Raw genomic sequence first — 18,804 nt, 5'->3', positions numbered from 1 at the left:
AGAGATTTATCATTTATCGTGTCACCCAGTTTGAAGGGTGTTTGGACAAACTGTAAAAATTTCTGGATCTTGGAAAGCTGTGGGAGAACGGAGGTGTACTATTCATCAAAGGTAAGTACTTTTTATCATGTTTTACTACAGCAAAAGTCCATTTTACACTGAAGTTCTCCTTTAATACAGACATTAATGCTAAACATGTGGAATTATTTAGTCAATAAAAAGTGTTAAACAAACCGGAATATATAGTTTTATAATTTTGATTCTTCTAAGTAGCACATTTATCTTTGAGGACAGGTCTGCACACTCTTGGTATTTTAATCTCAGTGTCTTTATGAGGTTGAATAAAAACAGGTGTGCCCAAACTTTTCACTGGCACTGTAAAACAAAAAGCATGGAAGCATGTGAAGCATATTTTCTGATGAAAAGAAATGATAAACCAGGGTTAATAAATAGCTGTGTTCTCCGCTAAAAGAAAATACCAGCGCTGTTATATTTTATTTAATAGCCGAGATCAAAAGCAATGAGGCGCGTAAGAGAGCAGACTCGCATGCCTAATTATTTCCCCTGGTCCCATGGCTGACCACGCTTCAGGCCATGTGTTAGTGGTGACCTGTGCAGATGGTCAGTGCAGCGCAGTGTGTTTAACACTGTGTGTATTTGCTCCGCAGGTTCCTCTATTACCCTATCTGCCCATTCTCAGTATATTCGTCAATGTTTACCTCATGCTGCAGCTGAGTGGAGACACGTGGATCCGCTTCTCTGTCTGGATGGCTGTCGGTAAGTACACACACACACACACACACACACACACACACTCACAGTGAGCATTTAGGACTCCAAACAACTTACTTAAGCTTGACTGACAGTACTGAAGGAGTAGCAGCAGCAAGCCAAGCATAAAAGGGGGAAAGGTCTGGTGATGCAAGAGTCAGAGCATAGCATAGCATAGCATAGCGTAGCATAGCATAGAAAAGGTAGGCCCACTGGTTGCAGGCCCTCATTAACGTAATATTGGACCGTAAATGGGCCAGTAATAGACTGGCATCATACAAAACTATACCCCGCAGTCCCTCTCCAGTTTTTTTTCAGTAATTCAGTTTGCAATGTGAAACTTATATATTATATAGATGTATTACACACAGAGTGACCTATTTTAAGTGTTTCATTCTTATATTGTTGTTGATAATTATGCTTTATAGCCAATAAAAAAAAACAAAAATCATTGTCTCAAAAATGAAAAAATTTGAATATTATATAAGACCAATCGGTACTTTTGGCCGTGTGGGCAGTATGCAAAGTCCTGCTGGAAAATGAAATCCGCATCTCCATAAAAGTTGTCAGCAGAGAAAGAGAGCCATGTCATCTGCTGGTGTTGATCCACTGTGTTTTATTATCAAGTCTAAAGTCAGTGCAGTTTTGTTTTCCCACAAAATCTTACAGCACTTCATGCTTCCCTCTGCTACTGACAACTTTTATAGAGATGCAGATTTCATTTTCCAGCAGGACTTTTAATCAAACTGTTGGGTTTCCATATCTAGTTACTATATGATCTGTATATGGTCCGTGTCAACAGCAGAAGCTACTTCAGATAGTATTTACTTAAACCCTTACAGACCTGATTTATCTCCAGTGATGGAAAAAAATGTAAGAATGCTGTTTTCTGTCAGTAATGCACAGAAAAGAAGATTATAATATTCTACTATATATATATATATATATATATATATATATATATATATATATAAATATTCTATATAGCAAAAATTCCAATTAACTAAAAATATATTATAGGTGTGTGTGTAATATTTTATATTGATCTTTTTATTTAATAAACCATCCTTAAACAGTAAAAAAAAAATACAAAAAACATGAAAAAAAATCTAAATCACTAAATTAAATTAGTAACACTTAGATGTTTTTGACTTTCCTACAATGGCTCTAGTTCTGTTTTTCCAACGTTTTTGCAGTGGATTGGGCCAAGTTACTGTTTTATTGGTTTATAAACTCGTTCATTGGCTGGTTCATGGTCTATTCTGATGGTTAACAGCTCTCAAATAGTGTTAAGTCCAACAAAACATTTAAAAATAAAGACAATCCATTTCCAGTCCATTGTAATGGATGCAGGGTCTGAAAGGGTTAAATACGATACGACCAGAAACCATCTAAAATAAACTGATATATGGATTTTCTAACACAAATGCGGGAGAAGCACACTCAGAATAGGGTGGATATAAGGTGGATAGCTGTAGTGCTACACAGTATACCTACAGTAGCAGTAATGCCAGTTATGTAAATTACAGAAATAATTGATGTGATTTTCTCTTAAATCCCGACAGGTTTCCTCATTTATTTTGGATATGGGATTTGGCACAGCAGTGAGCACCAGCGACAGAGACAGGCTTCTAAAGTACCAGAGAAAAAGACGATGCAGGAAAAGGAAGAAGTGGTGGAAAAATTCCTCCATCCAGAGAAGACGAGTCAGTTTTAGTGATCTGAGAATCTTCTCTTCAGACTGTTTCTCCTCTGAGCCACAGAGCTTTTAACCCCCTCACCAGCTGAGCGTCCAGACCTGCCCTGGACCCTCAACCCAAACGACAGGGTTGGGTTACAGCAGATGAATGTTTCATCAATTTTCTTACTTCTCTCTCTCTCTCTCTCTCTCTCTCTCTCTCTCTCTCTCTCTCACTTACTCTCTCTCTCACTCTCTCTGTCCTGAGATTGATATTAATATGAATGCTTTGATGAGAGTGTGAATGGTGTGTATGAATGTAGTGTGTATGAACTGTAGTGTATATGAGTGTATTTGTCAGACAGCACTGTGTATTTTAATCCAGATTGAGGAGAAGTGGTGTGTTGAGTGTTGAGTTTTACACAGTAACTTACTAACTGTTACCTCCAGCTTTATCAGTGTTCATGCTCCACAGCTTGAATAGAAATACTCCAGTATTATATTAATGTAATGTCTATCTGCTGCATTTATAGCACACCATTTGGGGCCTGTATGGGTGGACCAATTGTAAACCAGACAGTTCTATGTTGGCCCAGTAGTGGGACCAGTAGAGGTTAAACATGGGCCCTATCTGGGTGGCACACTGATATGGAGTCTAGAGATGGGACCCATGGAATAATTTGGGCCTATTTGTGAAATCCAACTCAGCAGGAGCCAATTCCACCTGAAACCCATGTGATCCCCACATTTGCATATTGACTCGGGTCTTTAAGGGCGTTTTCACACCTGAAAGTCTGGATCCTGAAGGTCCAAGAGCACCAAGGTTCTTGTCTTTGTTACATAAACAGTATATACAGTATTTGATCTGGATAGTTTTGGTTTCACACTGCAGTTTGGTAAGCGGACTTAGGAGCTTTACTACACGCTGTCATCATCATCAGCTACGTGGGCAGAGTTTCTCTATATTTTATATTAATAACTGGTTTGTAGAATGTTAATTATGTTAGATTTCAGTGAGTTGCTTTGTTTTTTCAGGTGTTGTACTTAACTGTAGCTTTCTGTCAGAATTTGATTCCCCTTCACGTACACACCTTCACCCTGCAGCAGAATGAGTGTAAAGTATTCTCCTCAGATTTCTTTTATTCCTGTTTATAAATAAGGGTTAATCTACTGATATAGTGAATAAATCAATTCTCAGTATAATGGAATACGGATTAGAGCACAACAACAGCTAATTTTCCTCTAATTTGTTTAAAGATTGACTCAACTTTCTGTAACTGGTCTAAAAGTTCAAACTATCTAGAAGTGCTTTTACACTGCAGATAAACCAGACCATGGTCTGAATAAACTCTCATGCCCCATTTCACACCTGCTACTTAGGTCCGAACCCTAAAACTGAAAAGTCTGAAAGTTTGGATTAAACTAGTCAGGTGTGAAAACACACTTAAAATATTCAGACGTCTGTGAAAAATATTTCACACTTCTACTCTGTGATAAAACTCTTGCATCCAGGCTGCAATTGAAAAAACAAACAAACAAGAGGACCAGTGAGTTTTTTGGCTTTCTCGGTCACATGACATCCTGTTCAGTAGCTCCTCCATTTCCTCTCGCTGTTGTGTTAACGTGGATCGCCGTGGAAATATGCACCCAAAGTGTAATTGCAGTGCGTGGCAGTGGACAAATAGTTATTTTGTTAAACGCGAGGAGACGAAACTCAGAGATGTCAGTCCGGACAGGACTAAAATTACTGAAGGACCACAGAGTTCCTTGAAAAACAGTACGAAATCAGCCTGTCATTTTTTCAAAGGACACCCCCCCCCCCGTAAAAGAGAAAATTACCCCAGGACCCCCTGAGAAACTAATCCCATCCGGAATGGGCTTTAATGTTTTTTTCTTAAGGTGTAGAAAAACATAAACATAATGTTTAAAAGCTGTGAACTGTGGTAATGCAGCAAATGTGTCAGATAGAGATTGGCTCATGGAGTAATTAATAATAATATTCTAGTATTATGATCTCTCTTTTTACTTATATTTCCCATTCACTTACAAACAAAGTCTGACTTACTTTCACTGTTAAAAATCTACTGACCGTGACCAGTATTCCTAGTATTTCTACTGAAAATATATTTTCTATAACTATTATTTTTTTGCTATGATTTTTTGTTCTTTTTGAAAACAAAAAACGTTTTAAATTCCCTGCAGCAGACTTATAATAAGGCCCACTTTATATTGTGTGTCTGTAATAACTGAATAGTAACACATTTTATATACATGTCTCTCCTCTTTCTGTCTTCCTTATTCCTCTTTCCTTCTTGTCACACTACAAAATATATGTAGTGGATATGTCTTGTTTATTATTAATGTGTAATTACAAAGTTATTACAGACACTTATAACTAACTTATAAAGTGGGATCACAGTTTCCTTTACTGTCACTTTATAGACAGCATAGTGATGATGTGTTTATACTATGATACAGAGTTTATGTCATTTGTGCCAAATTGGCTTATTGTAGAATTTGAATATATTGTAGCTGTTATGCACAAATCTTGTATCTCCATTTTTTTTTTCTTCAATTTTAAAGTTTTGACTTTTTTAAATATAAATTTCAAGATAAATGGACCAATTGAAATACTCTATAATGACTTTTGGAAGTTAAAAAGTTAGGACATTTTGTGGAGATACAAGGTTTTGATCCAATAGCAACAATATGCACCTCTGTTTTAGTAGTCTGCCTCTTAATCCTACATTCCTTGCTCTGACTGTGTTATAGAACTTGTTTTTATTAAGTTTTATTAAGAGCAGTCAGGGAATTATGAATTAAGTATTATATGTGTTAGTATTTGTAATTAAATGTTCTATTAATAGGCTTTTATTTCTTAGTTGTTTTAGAGATATAAAACTTCTATACATGTGTAAATATTTCAGAACAAGAATGCAAAGGCTATTAGACACGTCAGCAGCATTGCATTGGTATTAAAGCATTCGCTTTATGGGAGTTTGTAAAATGTTGTAATGCATGTTTTCTTCTGGACAGATGGCTTTTTACTGAAGTGCTTTCATCCTTACAGACTCCAAATGTGTCTTACTGCTTCTGATACTGGTCATACAGTGTGATCTAATCATTCATTTTGGTTTTATTGTTGTGGCTGATTGGTATACCTTAAGGCCTTACCGCTTTCCTGGTACTTCAGTTTGGCAAAACCTGAGAAATCCAGTGATCTTAGTGCATTTCTATTTGCAGCAAAGGAGCTTGTTCTCATTCAGAAGTTTCTACTCACAAATAATGATTTTGTATCATTTGTAAACCTGATAAACGTGTCTGAAGTCTTCTTTTGTACAGTGCCTTTAAATAAAAATAGTCTTAATAACCAGACAACACATCACAGAGTGATTGTAGACAATTCAGTTCGATTTTTCATCTTTTTTCTATTCATATTTGAACACTGTTGTCAATAAATGTGCTTTTCATTACTTCTACTGTACTGATCTGTACTTTGTTGTGTGGGGGGCTGAAGGAATATAATCAAGAGGAAGATGGATGATCACAAGCCATCAAACCAAGCTGAACTGCTTAAATTTTTGCACCAGGAGTGCAGGCATAAAGTTATCCAAAAGCAGTGTGTAAGACTGGTGGAGGAGAACATGCCAAGATGCATTAAAACTGTAATTAAAAACCAGGGTTATTCCACCAAATATTGATTTCTGAACTCTTATAATGTATGAATATGAACGTGTCTTCTTTGCATTATTTGAGGTCTGAAAGCTCTGCATATTTTTTGTTATTTTATGTAAATTATGAATTTAAAAAGAATACTTTATTTTTGACAATTAAAACATTCTTGTTTCTCTTGTTATAAATAATAGTAGTTGCTCACTGCTAATCCTGAGATTATAGATTTATAGAGAGTCATTTTTTGGACTAATATGATTACACCTGGTAATAATTTTATTGCTACCTCATTAGCTAATGTTCTGCAGAAATGTTAGCTAGCACTGTGTGAAAATACTTTTTTTTTAATCTCCCTCATCTGCTGAGTTGCCACAGACAGTAGGTATAGATCCCTACCTCAGACGAAGTCTGCTGGCTAATTCTGCTGTGTACTGTCTGAGGTTATCATTCAAAATGAGTGAAATTGGGTTTCATCAACTGGTCTAGCGGGTCTCAATAAGGGAGCATCCAAACGGCTCATAGAAGCATATTATTTTTGACACCAAACACATAAAATGGATGATTGGATTTTTTTTTTGGAGCAGTCGAGAAAGTGCAATAAAAATCGTTCAAGCCCTCTTAAAATCACTAATCACCTAAAGGCTGCAGATTCTGGATTCTGAAGGACATGAAGTGAAGAGTGCTGCCAGATATGGGTTATGTAAGCGTAATATTACAGGATTATTTGTGTATTAAGTAAGGCATGTCAGATTTTCATGTTGAAACCAAATCTGATCTATTGTATGTTGAAACTGACTGCTGAGAAAAAGATTAAACTAAATTAGAGTTGCTGGGGATTTTCTGTTAATGAAAATAAATTGTCATCATGCTGGGCAGTAAGTCCAGGTTTATTGCACAAATTCTGCTGCTGGTTGAGGATAAACAGCAGAATAACCCATGGTGTCCTAAAATCCACCACCAGGAGGCACCAGAAGATTGCCAGTTCACAGCACATGGTTTTCTGGGGAGTTGTTTTCTGGGGGGAGCTGCAGGGCTGAACACCACTAATGCACCCCCTCTTCTGGTGGACTGTGGAAGATGAAGCTCACAGTGTGAACAGAGAGTGAGAGAACTTGCAGAGTGGAAGTTCTGCAGTCCTGCAGTCTGGGCCTTCTGTGCAACCAGTTTCCTGCACCATGAAGCTGTGGGTCCAGCTCACCCTGATCCTGGTCCTGCTGGAGCTCCAGAATGGTGAGACAGTCTGCTTTTTTTATTCTTCTGCTTTGTTGCTCTTCTCCCACAAAACATCCGCAGCTGTAATTTTCACAGTACAGAAAGTATTGTGGGCGTGTGGCTTGTGGAGTTTGCCAGGAGTGATGATACTGGTTTGGGTGGAAGTGATGAAGATTCCAGACTCTGGGAATGAGTGAGATTGTGGGCCGAGAAGATTTCGGTTATCTACGGAGCCCCTAAGGTTAAAAAAAAAAAAATTATGCATGGCCACCACTTATTAAGGCATGGGAATGAGATCCTAATGCATGGGAATGAGATAATTAAAGCTTGTGAATGAGATAATTAAATTGTGGCCACTTAACTTATTGGGGAATGGGAACGAGACCCTAATGCATGGACACAACTTAAGGCATTAAGGCATGGGAATAAGATCCTAAGACTTATTGAGGTATGGGAAAAACTTAATCCTAATGCGCAGGAATGAGTTAATAAAGGCTTGTGAATGAGATAATTAAGATGTGGGCATGACTTATTAAGACATGGGAACAAGATATTTAAGTATTTAAGTTTGATTTTCTGCAAAATTAATGCCCATGCCCACAATTACATTGTGTAATTTTTAAGTAAAAGACACTTAATTCTCATACTAACAGCTGATTGGCTCAGATAGTAGATAGCAGACAGTATGCAGTAAGCTGTTTGCTTTGTTTGCTGTGAAACAAAAGAACCTTGTGGCCACGCCTTAACGGCTTCGATTTAAATAATTTAGAAAGTCATGGTCATGCCTTAATTATCTCGTTCCCAAACATTAGGATCTCGTTCCCAAGCCTTAATTATCTCATTCTCGAGAGAGGATGGCATGCCTTTCTTTGTTTTTATACCAGCACTGAACATCATGACTGGAGGCTAATGCTAACACACGTAAAGAATTTTTAAGTGTTTGAAAGAAACTGGGAGCTAAAGGTCAGGTAGGTTAATCAGACTGGATTATAAGCTACTAAACCTGCTATAAAACACTCATTTCTTTTAATTAGGTCACTACTAAATACAGCTGATACTCAGCTTTAAGAGACTGGGATCTGGATTGGCTAGATTGGCAAAACAGCCTGATTGGCACATCCCTACTTATCAGTATCTGAAATGTTAAATATTAAATGTTATGTCTTGCAAAATCAAGCAGCAGCAATGTTGGTGTTAAATGAGGTGAACATTTTAAATATAATGCACTAAATTAGAGAAGAAAAAGGCAGATTTCCTGCACTGCTGTTTATACAGCTGTGGGTTGGAAACACAGAAGTGGAGTAGCTTTCCAGATGTAAGTTCTGCTGATCTGTTCTCCATCTCCTCTCTATCTCACTGGCTCTGCTTCTGGAAATTAGACACCAGTTCTGGTTAAAGGGCAATCCACTTTCCATTCTTTCATTATACAGCAGAGGAAATCTGATCATATGAGTTTTAAACACATTTCCGATATTGTTGGTTATGTTCATTATTTTTATATACACACATTTTATCTGTCACTGACTGGCGTTCACTACAGGGTGAATTATATGAATAGTAAAATTCACTTTTCTCACATTTATAAGTGAAGATGTCCATTGTGGATGTTATGGTTAATTCTTGTCAGTTGTGGATTTTATATGGTTCATATAATTATATTGTATCGATTGAAATTAACCCATAATAACCCAGACCCACTTCTGAAGATTGATACAACATCCAACTTTGTATTAGTTAAACTAACTAACTGTGTGTCAGAACTAGTTTTATTTAGTTCAACTAGTTTTTTAAAACTAGTTTTTACATTTACATTTTCTACATTCTGTAAAAGAAGTCACATGATCACACTATCATTACACACTGTCCTTTGATCCCTCAGGATGATCAGTATACAGTATGTGAACTAGAGACTTAAAGGAGAACTCTGGTGTAAAAAAAAAATGACTTTTGTTGTAGTAAAACATGATAAAGAGTACTTACCTTTGTTGAATAGCCCACCTCTGCTCTCCTGCAGATTTCCAAGATCTAGTTATTTTTAGCAGTTTGTCCAAACATGCTTTAGAATGGATGAATGGGGCATATTTTGTCCCTGCAGATAAACTGCTTTTTACACCGTTATCCAGCTCAAAGTAGCTTCACACTTTTTTGGTAGACTCTGGAGAGCCCAGACATTAATGCAGAAGAAGCTTATTAAAAAAACACTGTTTACAACTCATAGTGCCCGGAGATTAGGTTAGGTTCTTCTTGTTCATTTTAAAAGTTCTACATGCCTTGTTGTAAATGGCAGGGCGGCTCTCTGGACTCTAACAATGAAGTGTGAAGCTACTTTGAGTCGGGATAATGATGTAAAAAGTGATTTATCTGCAGGGGCAAAATATGCCCCATATTATCCATTCTAAAGTATGTTTGGACAAACTGCTAAAAATACTGAATCTCGGAGAGCTGCGGAAGAGCAGAGGTGGCTATTCAACAAAGGTTAGTTCTAGGGGTGGGCAATATTATATCGTATACAATATATCGTAACACCGAAATATCATGATATTAAAAATCCATATCGTGATAGAGATGCTCTGTCTTAAAAGTAGTCTATTATTTACTGTGAAGCTTTAGGTTTATTTATTGTATATTTGTTTTAGTTTGCAGTTTATATGCATGCACTTAATATTCTGCAATATTATTTTCTGCATTATATAATTTTATGCTATATTATTTATTTTGCCGCATTATGATTATGCTGTTATACTCTTATACTATATTCCTGAAATTAATTAATTATTTTTCTGTTTTCCAATATCACCAAGTATATCGATATCGCAAAAATACCCTGAAATATCGTGATATTATTTTAGAGCCATATCGCCCACCCCTTGTTAGTACTCTTTATCATGTTTTACTACAACAAAAAAATCTAATTTACACCAGAGTTCTTTCTTAAGTCTCTAAATCACATACAGTATACTGATCATCCTGAGGGACCACATGTAAATATTTTTTTATATCTTTTTATAGGACAACACTAAAGATATGACACCTTAATAGAGTATAAAATAGTCAGTGTAGAGCTACAGTATAACTGTAAATGTGCTGTGCCCTCAAAATAACTCAACACACAGCCATTGATGTCCACTGGCAACAAAACTAAGTACAATCTGAAGTGAAAATGGCCAAATTGTGCCCAAATTGTCAATATATTTGTGTGGCTATCACTATTATCTAGCACTGCCTTAACCCTATTGGGTATGGAGTTCACTAGAGCTGCACAGATGGCCTCTATGGAATCCTCGTCCACTCATGTACTTCATGATTATATCAAGGAGCTTTCGTTTGAGGATGCCCCACAGGTGCTCTATTGGGTTTAGTTCTCAAAACATACTTGCCTAGTTTATCACCTCTACCTTCAGCTTCTTGTGCAAGGCAGTTGTCAAGACGATTGGCTTTTTGGGATTAGGAAATATATGATATAATATAAATTATACAGTATTATTGATTGATATGTTGTTAATCGAGCCCTATTGACTCTATAGACTCTTCAGGTATTTTTTATCTCATGTTGTTTTAAGCTCTTACTAGCATTCAGCAGTTTTACCAATAGCTATCCATAACACATGTTGTTTCCCATGCTGCCCCAGGTTTCAGTCAACATGTCAAGCGTCAGAAAGAGATCCCGGAGAATCGACTCAGGCCAGGGAGGAAGAAGGTGAAGGTGCGCTACCCAAAGCTGAAGGAGAAGGAGTCGGGAGGAAAAGCTCAGTTCATTCTAACCCAGGTTCTGGAAAAGGGCCGGTTCCAGCGCCTCGGTGACACTCTGACCTTAAACCCCGGGAAAACACTGGAACTGAGATGTAAAGGAACCAAGATTGGATGGGCGTACCCCTCTTACCTGGATACATTTAACGACTCTCGCCTCAGGTAATGTTGCTAAGCTAGCATTCCAACAGTCAGTATTTATTGAATGTTATTTAGAGCATAGCTAATTGGCTTATGAACACAATACCAAATTATAGAGTACTGCACCATGATTAACTGATTTTGCTATTTATAGGTTTATGTTTGAGTAAAATGAACATTGTTGTTTTATTCTATAAACTACAGACAACATTTCCCCCAAATTCTAAATAAAAATATTCTCATTTAGAGCATTTATTTGCAGAAAATGAGAAATAACTCAAATAAGAAAAAAGATGCAGAGCTTTCAGACCTCAAATAATGCAAAGAAAACAAGTTCATATTCATAAAGTTTTAAGAGTTCAGAAATCAATATTCGGTGGAATAACCCTGGTTTTAAATCACAGTTTTCATGCATCTTGGCATGTTCTCCTCCACCAGTCTTACTCACTGCTTTTGGATAACTTTAGGCCACTCCTGGTGCAAAAATTCTAGCTGTACAGTTTGGTTTGTTGATCATTCATCGTTCTTTTGATTATATTCCAGACGTTTTCAATTTGGTAAAATCAAGGAAAAACTTCATCATTAAGTGGTCTCATTTTTTTCCAGATCTGTATAACAGATACATGAATAAGCTGGGTGAAGGTTTTTAATTTAGCACCTTTTCTTAGGAAGTGGTAAATACTGTATGTTATATATGTATATGTAGAGTGTGTACATATACATTGATAAGTGTATATTCTGAAATTTAGAATATGTATACCATGTAAAATACTTTATTTATTGCTCTTCTGTCTTAGTCCACATGCTTCTTTCTCTTTGAGTGACAGTTCTGTATCTCGTTGCTTGTCAAATGCATGTGAAAAGTGTGTTCTTTAGGAATAACTCAAAGTCCAAATTACACTTCCCGACTGTAGGTGGAGCACAGGAGCAAAAATGCCAATTCTCCTGTAAAGAAAGACATTGGGATGTATAAAAGCAGCATTATCTTTTAATAAAAACTCATTGGTTCACTTTTGTTATGTTTGTGTCAGCATTAAGCAACATGACAAGTTTGGTCAGTTGATCTTGACGTCGCCCTCTGCTGCCGACACGGGGGAGTACAGCTGCTGGGTGATCCTCTGCGATGGTGAAGAGTGCGAGAAGGACCCTGATCGCACCTCCATCACTTACATTTACTTTACAGGTACAAGAAAAATATATATTTTTAGCTTTTAAGCTTTAAAATCTTTTCAGGCTTGGCCTAAAGTTAATTAGAATAAAAAAAACTAACAGCTGGTAACTGGAAGAATTAATCTGAAACTGGAAAAAATGTACTTAATTAAGGCCATGTTCTAGTGTTTGTTAAGATTGTTTTAAGCAGCAATGGCACTTTACTGGATTACAAAACACAAAACAGAGCTAAAATGATGTCAGATTGACCTTAAAACTATTAACTATTAGCTTTGACTGTCCTGTCATCAATTCTGTGAGTAATCCAGCTCAGAAAACGTTAAGCATCGCAGCTGAACTAAGCTAAGCCCAGTCAAAGAAAAGAGCATTACATACTTGTTTCAACTTGGCCAAACCAAAGACTGGCTGCTGCGTGTGGATACCTTTTGTCAAATTAAAAGTCCTCAACAGGGTTGTGTAAGTGTGTGTAAGTAGAAACACTGTGTTGTGCTTTGTTCTTCTGCTGTGATGTTTGTACAAATATTAAAAATATTGGCAAATAAGTGGCAAAATAAATGAATCTACCAAAAATCAGGTTTAGTATTCATTGATCCTTCAGACAAATCTTTAATTTGGTTCGGTTTGGTTTCGGCCAGCACTAGATGTAAATAGTTGATGACTACGCACTTTATTTATCTCTCTTCAAAGACAAAGATGAGCTGTTTGTTCCGTCGGCCATCCACTTCGAGATCGTGTACCTGCGGCCCGACAAGCCTGCCACCGTTCCGTGCCGGGTGACCACGCCCAAGGCCACAGTCTCGCTGCACAGAGAGGTTCCTCCAGAAGAAATCCCTGCTGATGGAAGTCTGATCTCCTACCACCCCACTAAAGGCTTCATCCTGCAGGAACCCAGTCCTGAACATGGAGGAACGTTCTACTGCAAAGCCAACAGCACCACCAAAACCACGCCCCAGATCTCCAACAAGTACCAGCTGCTCTACGTGGAAGGTGAGACGGATGTTACTGGTGACGATACAGTAAATTCTGTTGTATCAGATGAACTGTCATGGGATGTTTGTATGTAAATTGATTATTAAGTGTTGCTATAGGCGACAGCCTGTAAAAGTGCACACCTGTATAAGTGTTATGAGGTGATATCTTGTGAGTGAGGTAGAGCACTGACCAGCATGTTCATGGCAAGTCAGTGTAAATTACCAAAGATCAAGCGAGGCCTGAGAGTGGGTGCCAGATAGGTGGGACATTTCTTAATCCACATTTCAGAAGCGCCCCCAAACATTTCCCACAGTTCACTGCAGCATTATTTAGCTTCCATTAGACATGGCAAAAGTCACGGGATACTGTATTATTCCCATATACCATCAAATTTGGCATATCAGTGTAGAACGCTTACTGAAAAATGAAATACTTTTTTTGGTGCTATACAGAACCATTTCCAATTAATAGTTATCAATCTATTAAAAAATTATTTGAACCAAGTAAAGAACCATGTATGCATTTAGTAGAACTGTCACTGTTGTGTATATATGTACTACAGTATATGTTCCAATCCAAATATGTATGAGAGCTGGTATTATGCCTATTGCCATGTGTAAAGCTGTGAAACAGTGGAACGACTGTGCTCTATGGAATTATAGTGCTCCATCCAGGACTTTTGAGAAGAGTTTTGGTTGGCGGTTTGGTGGTCATTCAACACCCTGACCTCACTCATGCCTTTGTTGCTGAATGCAATCAAATCCTCACAGCAATGCTCCACAATCTAAGAAAAGAAAGCCTACTCTGCACAGTAAGGACACTCCAATAAAAAAGCAGCACAAGCTTTTTTTATAACTTAAATTTAACAAGAAACAATGATTGAGCAGGTCACCAAATTCTTTGTCCATATATTTGCTCACTCTGTGCATATATAGCTTGTAATATAATAGATTTTCTCAGTACAAAGTTATTGTCACACTTCTGAAATGCAGGTTCTCCTCTCCTGTTTGTTAATTCTAGTACCCAGTGGTCCTCCATTTGCAACTATTCAGGCCTCCTCTAGTGAAGTGAGCGGAGGAGAGGTCTTCAACATCACCTGTACAGCTCTGGGGGAGCCTGAGGTTGAGGTTAACTTTAACTGGAGATTTCCGGGTCAGGTAAGTGTTTCTGTAAAGGAATGATGTGTTGTTTGGATGTATTGTATGGTGGGTTGTAGGGCTGCAACGATTAGTCGATATAATCAACAATGTCGATTATTTAAATGTGTCGACTAATCGTTAATTTGTCACTGTACCGCATTACACAAAGTCCTGAGAACAGAAGCGCAATGGGAGATGGGTAAATGGATCACTCACTCAGTTTACACTCAACTTATTCTGTGTCTCCAAAAGTGCCCAAACACAACAGATTACATATTTAATCACAAAATATCAGTAATTTACACATTTAAACAACATCCAAACATTGAAATGCCTTTTTAAATCTCATGTTCAACTGTTTCTATCGTTTTTAGAAATAATCGCTGACTAATCGAAAAAAAATATCATCAGATTATTCGACAACCAAAATAATCCTTAGTTGCTGCAGGGTTTTGACCCAAAAGTTTGTGAGGGGGAAAAAAAGTAAAATAATGAATGGTCATCTGATTTTGCACTCGTCTTTTACGTTAGGGAAAAAAAGAGAGTTTTTTTTACTAAAGTACTCTGAATGCAGATTTATGCAGGAAAGTGAAAAATCTAATTTTGTGGTCTTAAGTTTATATTTTAAAATGTATATAAAATATAATTTTATTGTAGTAACTTTTATACATGTAGTTGTCATGTTTCTCCTCAGTTTCTTAAAGCTCACCTTCCGCGAAAATCCGATTTTTCTTGTTTTTTGTGGAATACAGTAGGTCTCTCCGAGTTGAATGTGTACACCTGCACATTAAACTGTTTTGCAGCCCCCATTGTCTGCAGGAGCTAAGCAAAGAAATCCCCCCTCCCCCCCTCCGAAAAACGGGTGAATTTTGAATTATCTTTCTGCCTACGTAGGCAGAAACTCACAGACCAGCCCACCTTGGCTCGAGAAACTCCCAGAGGCGGAGCTGAAGCGACGCAACATCACCGCTCATCAGTTAGGAGGTGGGAGGCAGTGAGCGGCAGAGCGGCGGAGGGGCGTCGCAGTGCTCCTAGCCAATCAGAGGAGAGATATTTGCATGCTGTTTGCATGTATGAATATTCATGAGCAAAGCTGGAATCCGGTCATTTTGGACACACCCCTAAAACAGTCCATTAAAAAAGAGCTATACAGAGACACCTGAGCACTTTTTTTTTACAAAAACGGCTCACATGTCATTCATTCATACTAGAGACCACAACTAGACATTTTAAAATGAAAGAAAAAACGACAGAAGGTGAGCTTTAAGAAAATGATCTTAAATTCAATTTGCATGCATATGTTTGTTTAAATGGGTTTTCAAAGGCTATTTTTTTTTATACATTTTTTGGTTTGTATTCTAAAAAAAAAAAAAAAAGGTTGTGACTTAAGACATGTGAAAATGTGGGTCTGGGCTAAGCCTTTTTTCTCTCCTTGTAGAACATTTTATAAAACACTCTGCTCTATTCTCTGCTCTGCTCCAGTTTTACCCAACTGCTGTTTGTCCCCCTTTGTGATGTTTACATACAAACAATTGTGTAAAAAACGAGGATTGTGAAGGATGCTTAAGTTGCTTCCACAAAATCACACCAAAGCTTATGTTAAAAGATTTAAACAATCAGTAAATTCATCAGTTTTGCCTTTTTCTGCACTTACACACCCTCTCTTTATGTTCCCACTGCAGGACCAGAGGCCGGTCAGTATTCAGAGCTCCTGGAGGCTGATACACAGAGGCGTAGGCTACACCACCCGCATCTCTCAGAGCGTGATGACCGTGGAGGACGTGGAGACTATCGACATCGGGAACTACATATGCACAGCCAAGAACTCTCACGGAGAGACATCTGTGGCCACACTCGTCAACTCGTACGACTAACTCCACCGAGAAAACACCAAAACTCCAACAGACTCACCACAATTTACACCACAGGCACCCCGCTGCAGATCTGTATCACTGATACTTCTTTACAGGGATTAGTGAGTGTGAGGCCATGGAATAAACTGCTTTTTCACAGCAAACGAGGAACAAAAAGAAGCTTTCACCCTGTTCTTTAATGCTCAGGACCCCACAGGAGAGAAAACCACCACAGAGCAGGTACTGTGTTATTTGGCTGGTGGGTCATTATACTCAGCAATGCAGTGACGACTCCACTGGCATGATGGTGGTGTATGAGGTGTTAGAGTGTGTTGTATTGGAATGAGAGGATCAGACACAGCAGTGCTGCTGGAGTTTTTAAACACATCAGTGTCACTGCTAGACTGAGAATAGTCCATCAACCAGAAATATCAGTGATGAAGTACTGGAAGAAACAAAAACACAAACAAGCTGCAACAGAAATGGTGTTTAAAAACTCCAGCAGCACTGCTGTATTAGATTCAATTGTACACACAGTACAGCATGCATTAACCATCATTATACCACTGTCACTGCAGTGATGAGAATAATGACCCGCCACCCAAATAATACAGTATCTGCTCTGTGGTGGTTTATTCTGTGGGGTCCTGAACATTGAAGAACAGGGTGCAAGGAGGATATAATATGCAATATACACCTCTGGTCTAGAGACCACTTCATTTTCTAAATCAGTTTGTCTGATTTTGCTATTTATAGGTTTATGTTTGATTGAAATGAACATTGTTGTTTTATTCTATAAACTACAGACAACATTTCTCCCAAATTCCAAATAAAAATATTCTCATTTAGAGCATTTATTTGAGTAAAAAGAGAAATGGCTGAAATAAGAAAAAAAGATGCAGAGCTTTCAGACCTCAAATAATGCAAAGAAAACAAGTTCATATTCATAAAGCTTTAAGAGTTCAGAAATCAATATTTGGTGGGATAACCCTGGTTTTAAATCACAGTTTTCATGCATCTTAACATGTTCTCCTCCACCAGTCTTACACACTGCTTTTGGATAATTTTATGCCTTTACTCCTGGTGCAAAAATTCAAGCAGTTCAGTTTGGTTTGATTGCTTGTGATCATCCATCTTATTCTTGATTATATTCCAGAGGTTTTTAATTTGGTAAAATCAAAGAAACACATAATTTTTAAGTGCTCTCTTATTATTTTTTTCCAGAGCTGCAAGTATGCAGAGAGACTGTAGATGCAGAACTACAGAATGTAATTAAAAAAACAACAGTACTTATATATGGTCCAAATGAAGTTAACTGTGAGTGTACAAGCATAGAAGTGGTCAAGATTCTGGTATGCCTGTATATATACAATAATAATACATGATAAGATATTTTTTTTTGATTTTGTACAGAGAGATAACCATCATTCTTACTTTTTAAATGTTCTGTTGGTAAACAACTGAGGACTCAAAGATTATGTTCACATTACAAGCGACATTGCTCAAATCAGAATTGTTTTGCTCTGATTGAATTTGTCCATCCTGACGGTTCACATTCACAAATGTAAATGATCTGTATGTGTGTAATGTGAACAAATCTGTCCCTGAAATGCCTCACATCCGCACATTGATACGTGTATAAACACCGCCTTCTTCACAAACAATAAAAAATGCCATATTTTACATATGAGAGACGGCTCGTAGCTTTATAAAGGGAAATGGATGCGTTTGTTAGCAGCTCATATGTGGAGCATCTTTTGCTCGAGTGAAGTCCTGAAGTACATGCTCAGGTCGAGGAGGTGAAAAAAGGCCAGGCGGTTTGCTTTTGCTGTTTTTGCAGCTATAGCTGCACAGCTGCACCGAGAGATGTGTGGGTATGAGATAGAAGCACGTAGCGCATGCGTTGATAGCAAAAAGACGCATGAATTCAGATTTGACTGTTCACATTCATGTCGCATGTCCATGGATCAGATATAGGTATTCGATTTAGGACCACATATTAAAGTGTCTCAAATCTGATTTGAAAAGTGTCAAAAGTCGGATTTGGCACATTCACACAGCCATGAAAAAATCAAATCTAAGCTACATTGAGCAAATAATCAGATTTGAGTCACTTCAGCCTGGTAATGTGAACGTAGCCAAAGTGCTTATCCACATATACACTCTTTAGAAAGGGCACATAATCCGATCTGCGCTCCAGCACAGAAGGCTGAGGAGTCAGTGTGTTACATGGTTCACACATGGCTGGCAGTCAACATAAAGTGGGGCTGATGGTGGAGCTCAGTGTGGAAAGTGTGCTAAGCCTCTAATGAACTCCATATGTGGAATGTGCAGTTCAGGCTCAGTGCTTATTTTGGTTGAGCGTTGCACACTTTTCCCTTTCTTCTTTTTTTTCCATACAGCAGCCCTTCCACACAGTCTACACTTTCTGTATTTCTGCATTAGTGCT

General features: G+C 37.7%; 2 protein-coding genes across 3 annotated transcripts in view; both read left to right on the top strand.

The window, feature by feature from the left end:
• slc7a2 (solute carrier family 7 member 2) overlaps positions 1-5,922 on the top strand; it is a 34,424-nt gene extending 28,502 nt beyond the window's left edge. For both annotated transcript variants that reach the window (XM_022684216.2, XM_022684215.2), the window contains exons 11-12: positions 669-777; positions 2,337-5,922. In XM_022684216.2, the coding sequence (XP_022539937.1) occupies positions 669-777; positions 2,337-2,488 (261 nt within the window). In that variant the 3' untranslated portion in view covers positions 2,489-5,922. The remainder of the gene's footprint in view (positions 1-668; positions 778-2,336) is intronic.
• A 1,234-nt stretch (positions 5,923-7,156) lies between these two features.
• pdgfrl (platelet-derived growth factor receptor-like) lies at positions 7,157-18,038 on the top strand. The gene is made up of 6 exons (XM_007258621.4): positions 7,157-7,351; positions 10,963-11,242; positions 12,253-12,404; positions 13,079-13,378; positions 14,384-14,520; positions 16,185-18,038. The coding sequence occupies exons 1-6, from the start codon at positions 7,297-7,299 to the stop codon at positions 16,374-16,376; spliced, it is 1,116 nt and encodes a 371-aa protein (XP_007258683.3). The 5' UTR covers positions 7,157-7,296; the 3' UTR covers positions 16,377-18,038.
• The last annotated feature ends 766 nt before the right edge of the window (positions 18,039-18,804 follow it).

The sequence above is a fragment of the Astyanax mexicanus genome, chromosome 10 (assembly GCF_023375975.1).
Source record: "Astyanax mexicanus isolate ESR-SI-001 chromosome 10, AstMex3_surface, whole genome shotgun sequence".
Lineage (NCBI taxonomy): Eukaryota > Metazoa > Chordata > Actinopteri > Characiformes > Acestrorhamphidae > Astyanax > Astyanax mexicanus.
This window is presented reverse-complemented; position numbering and strand designations above follow the sequence as displayed.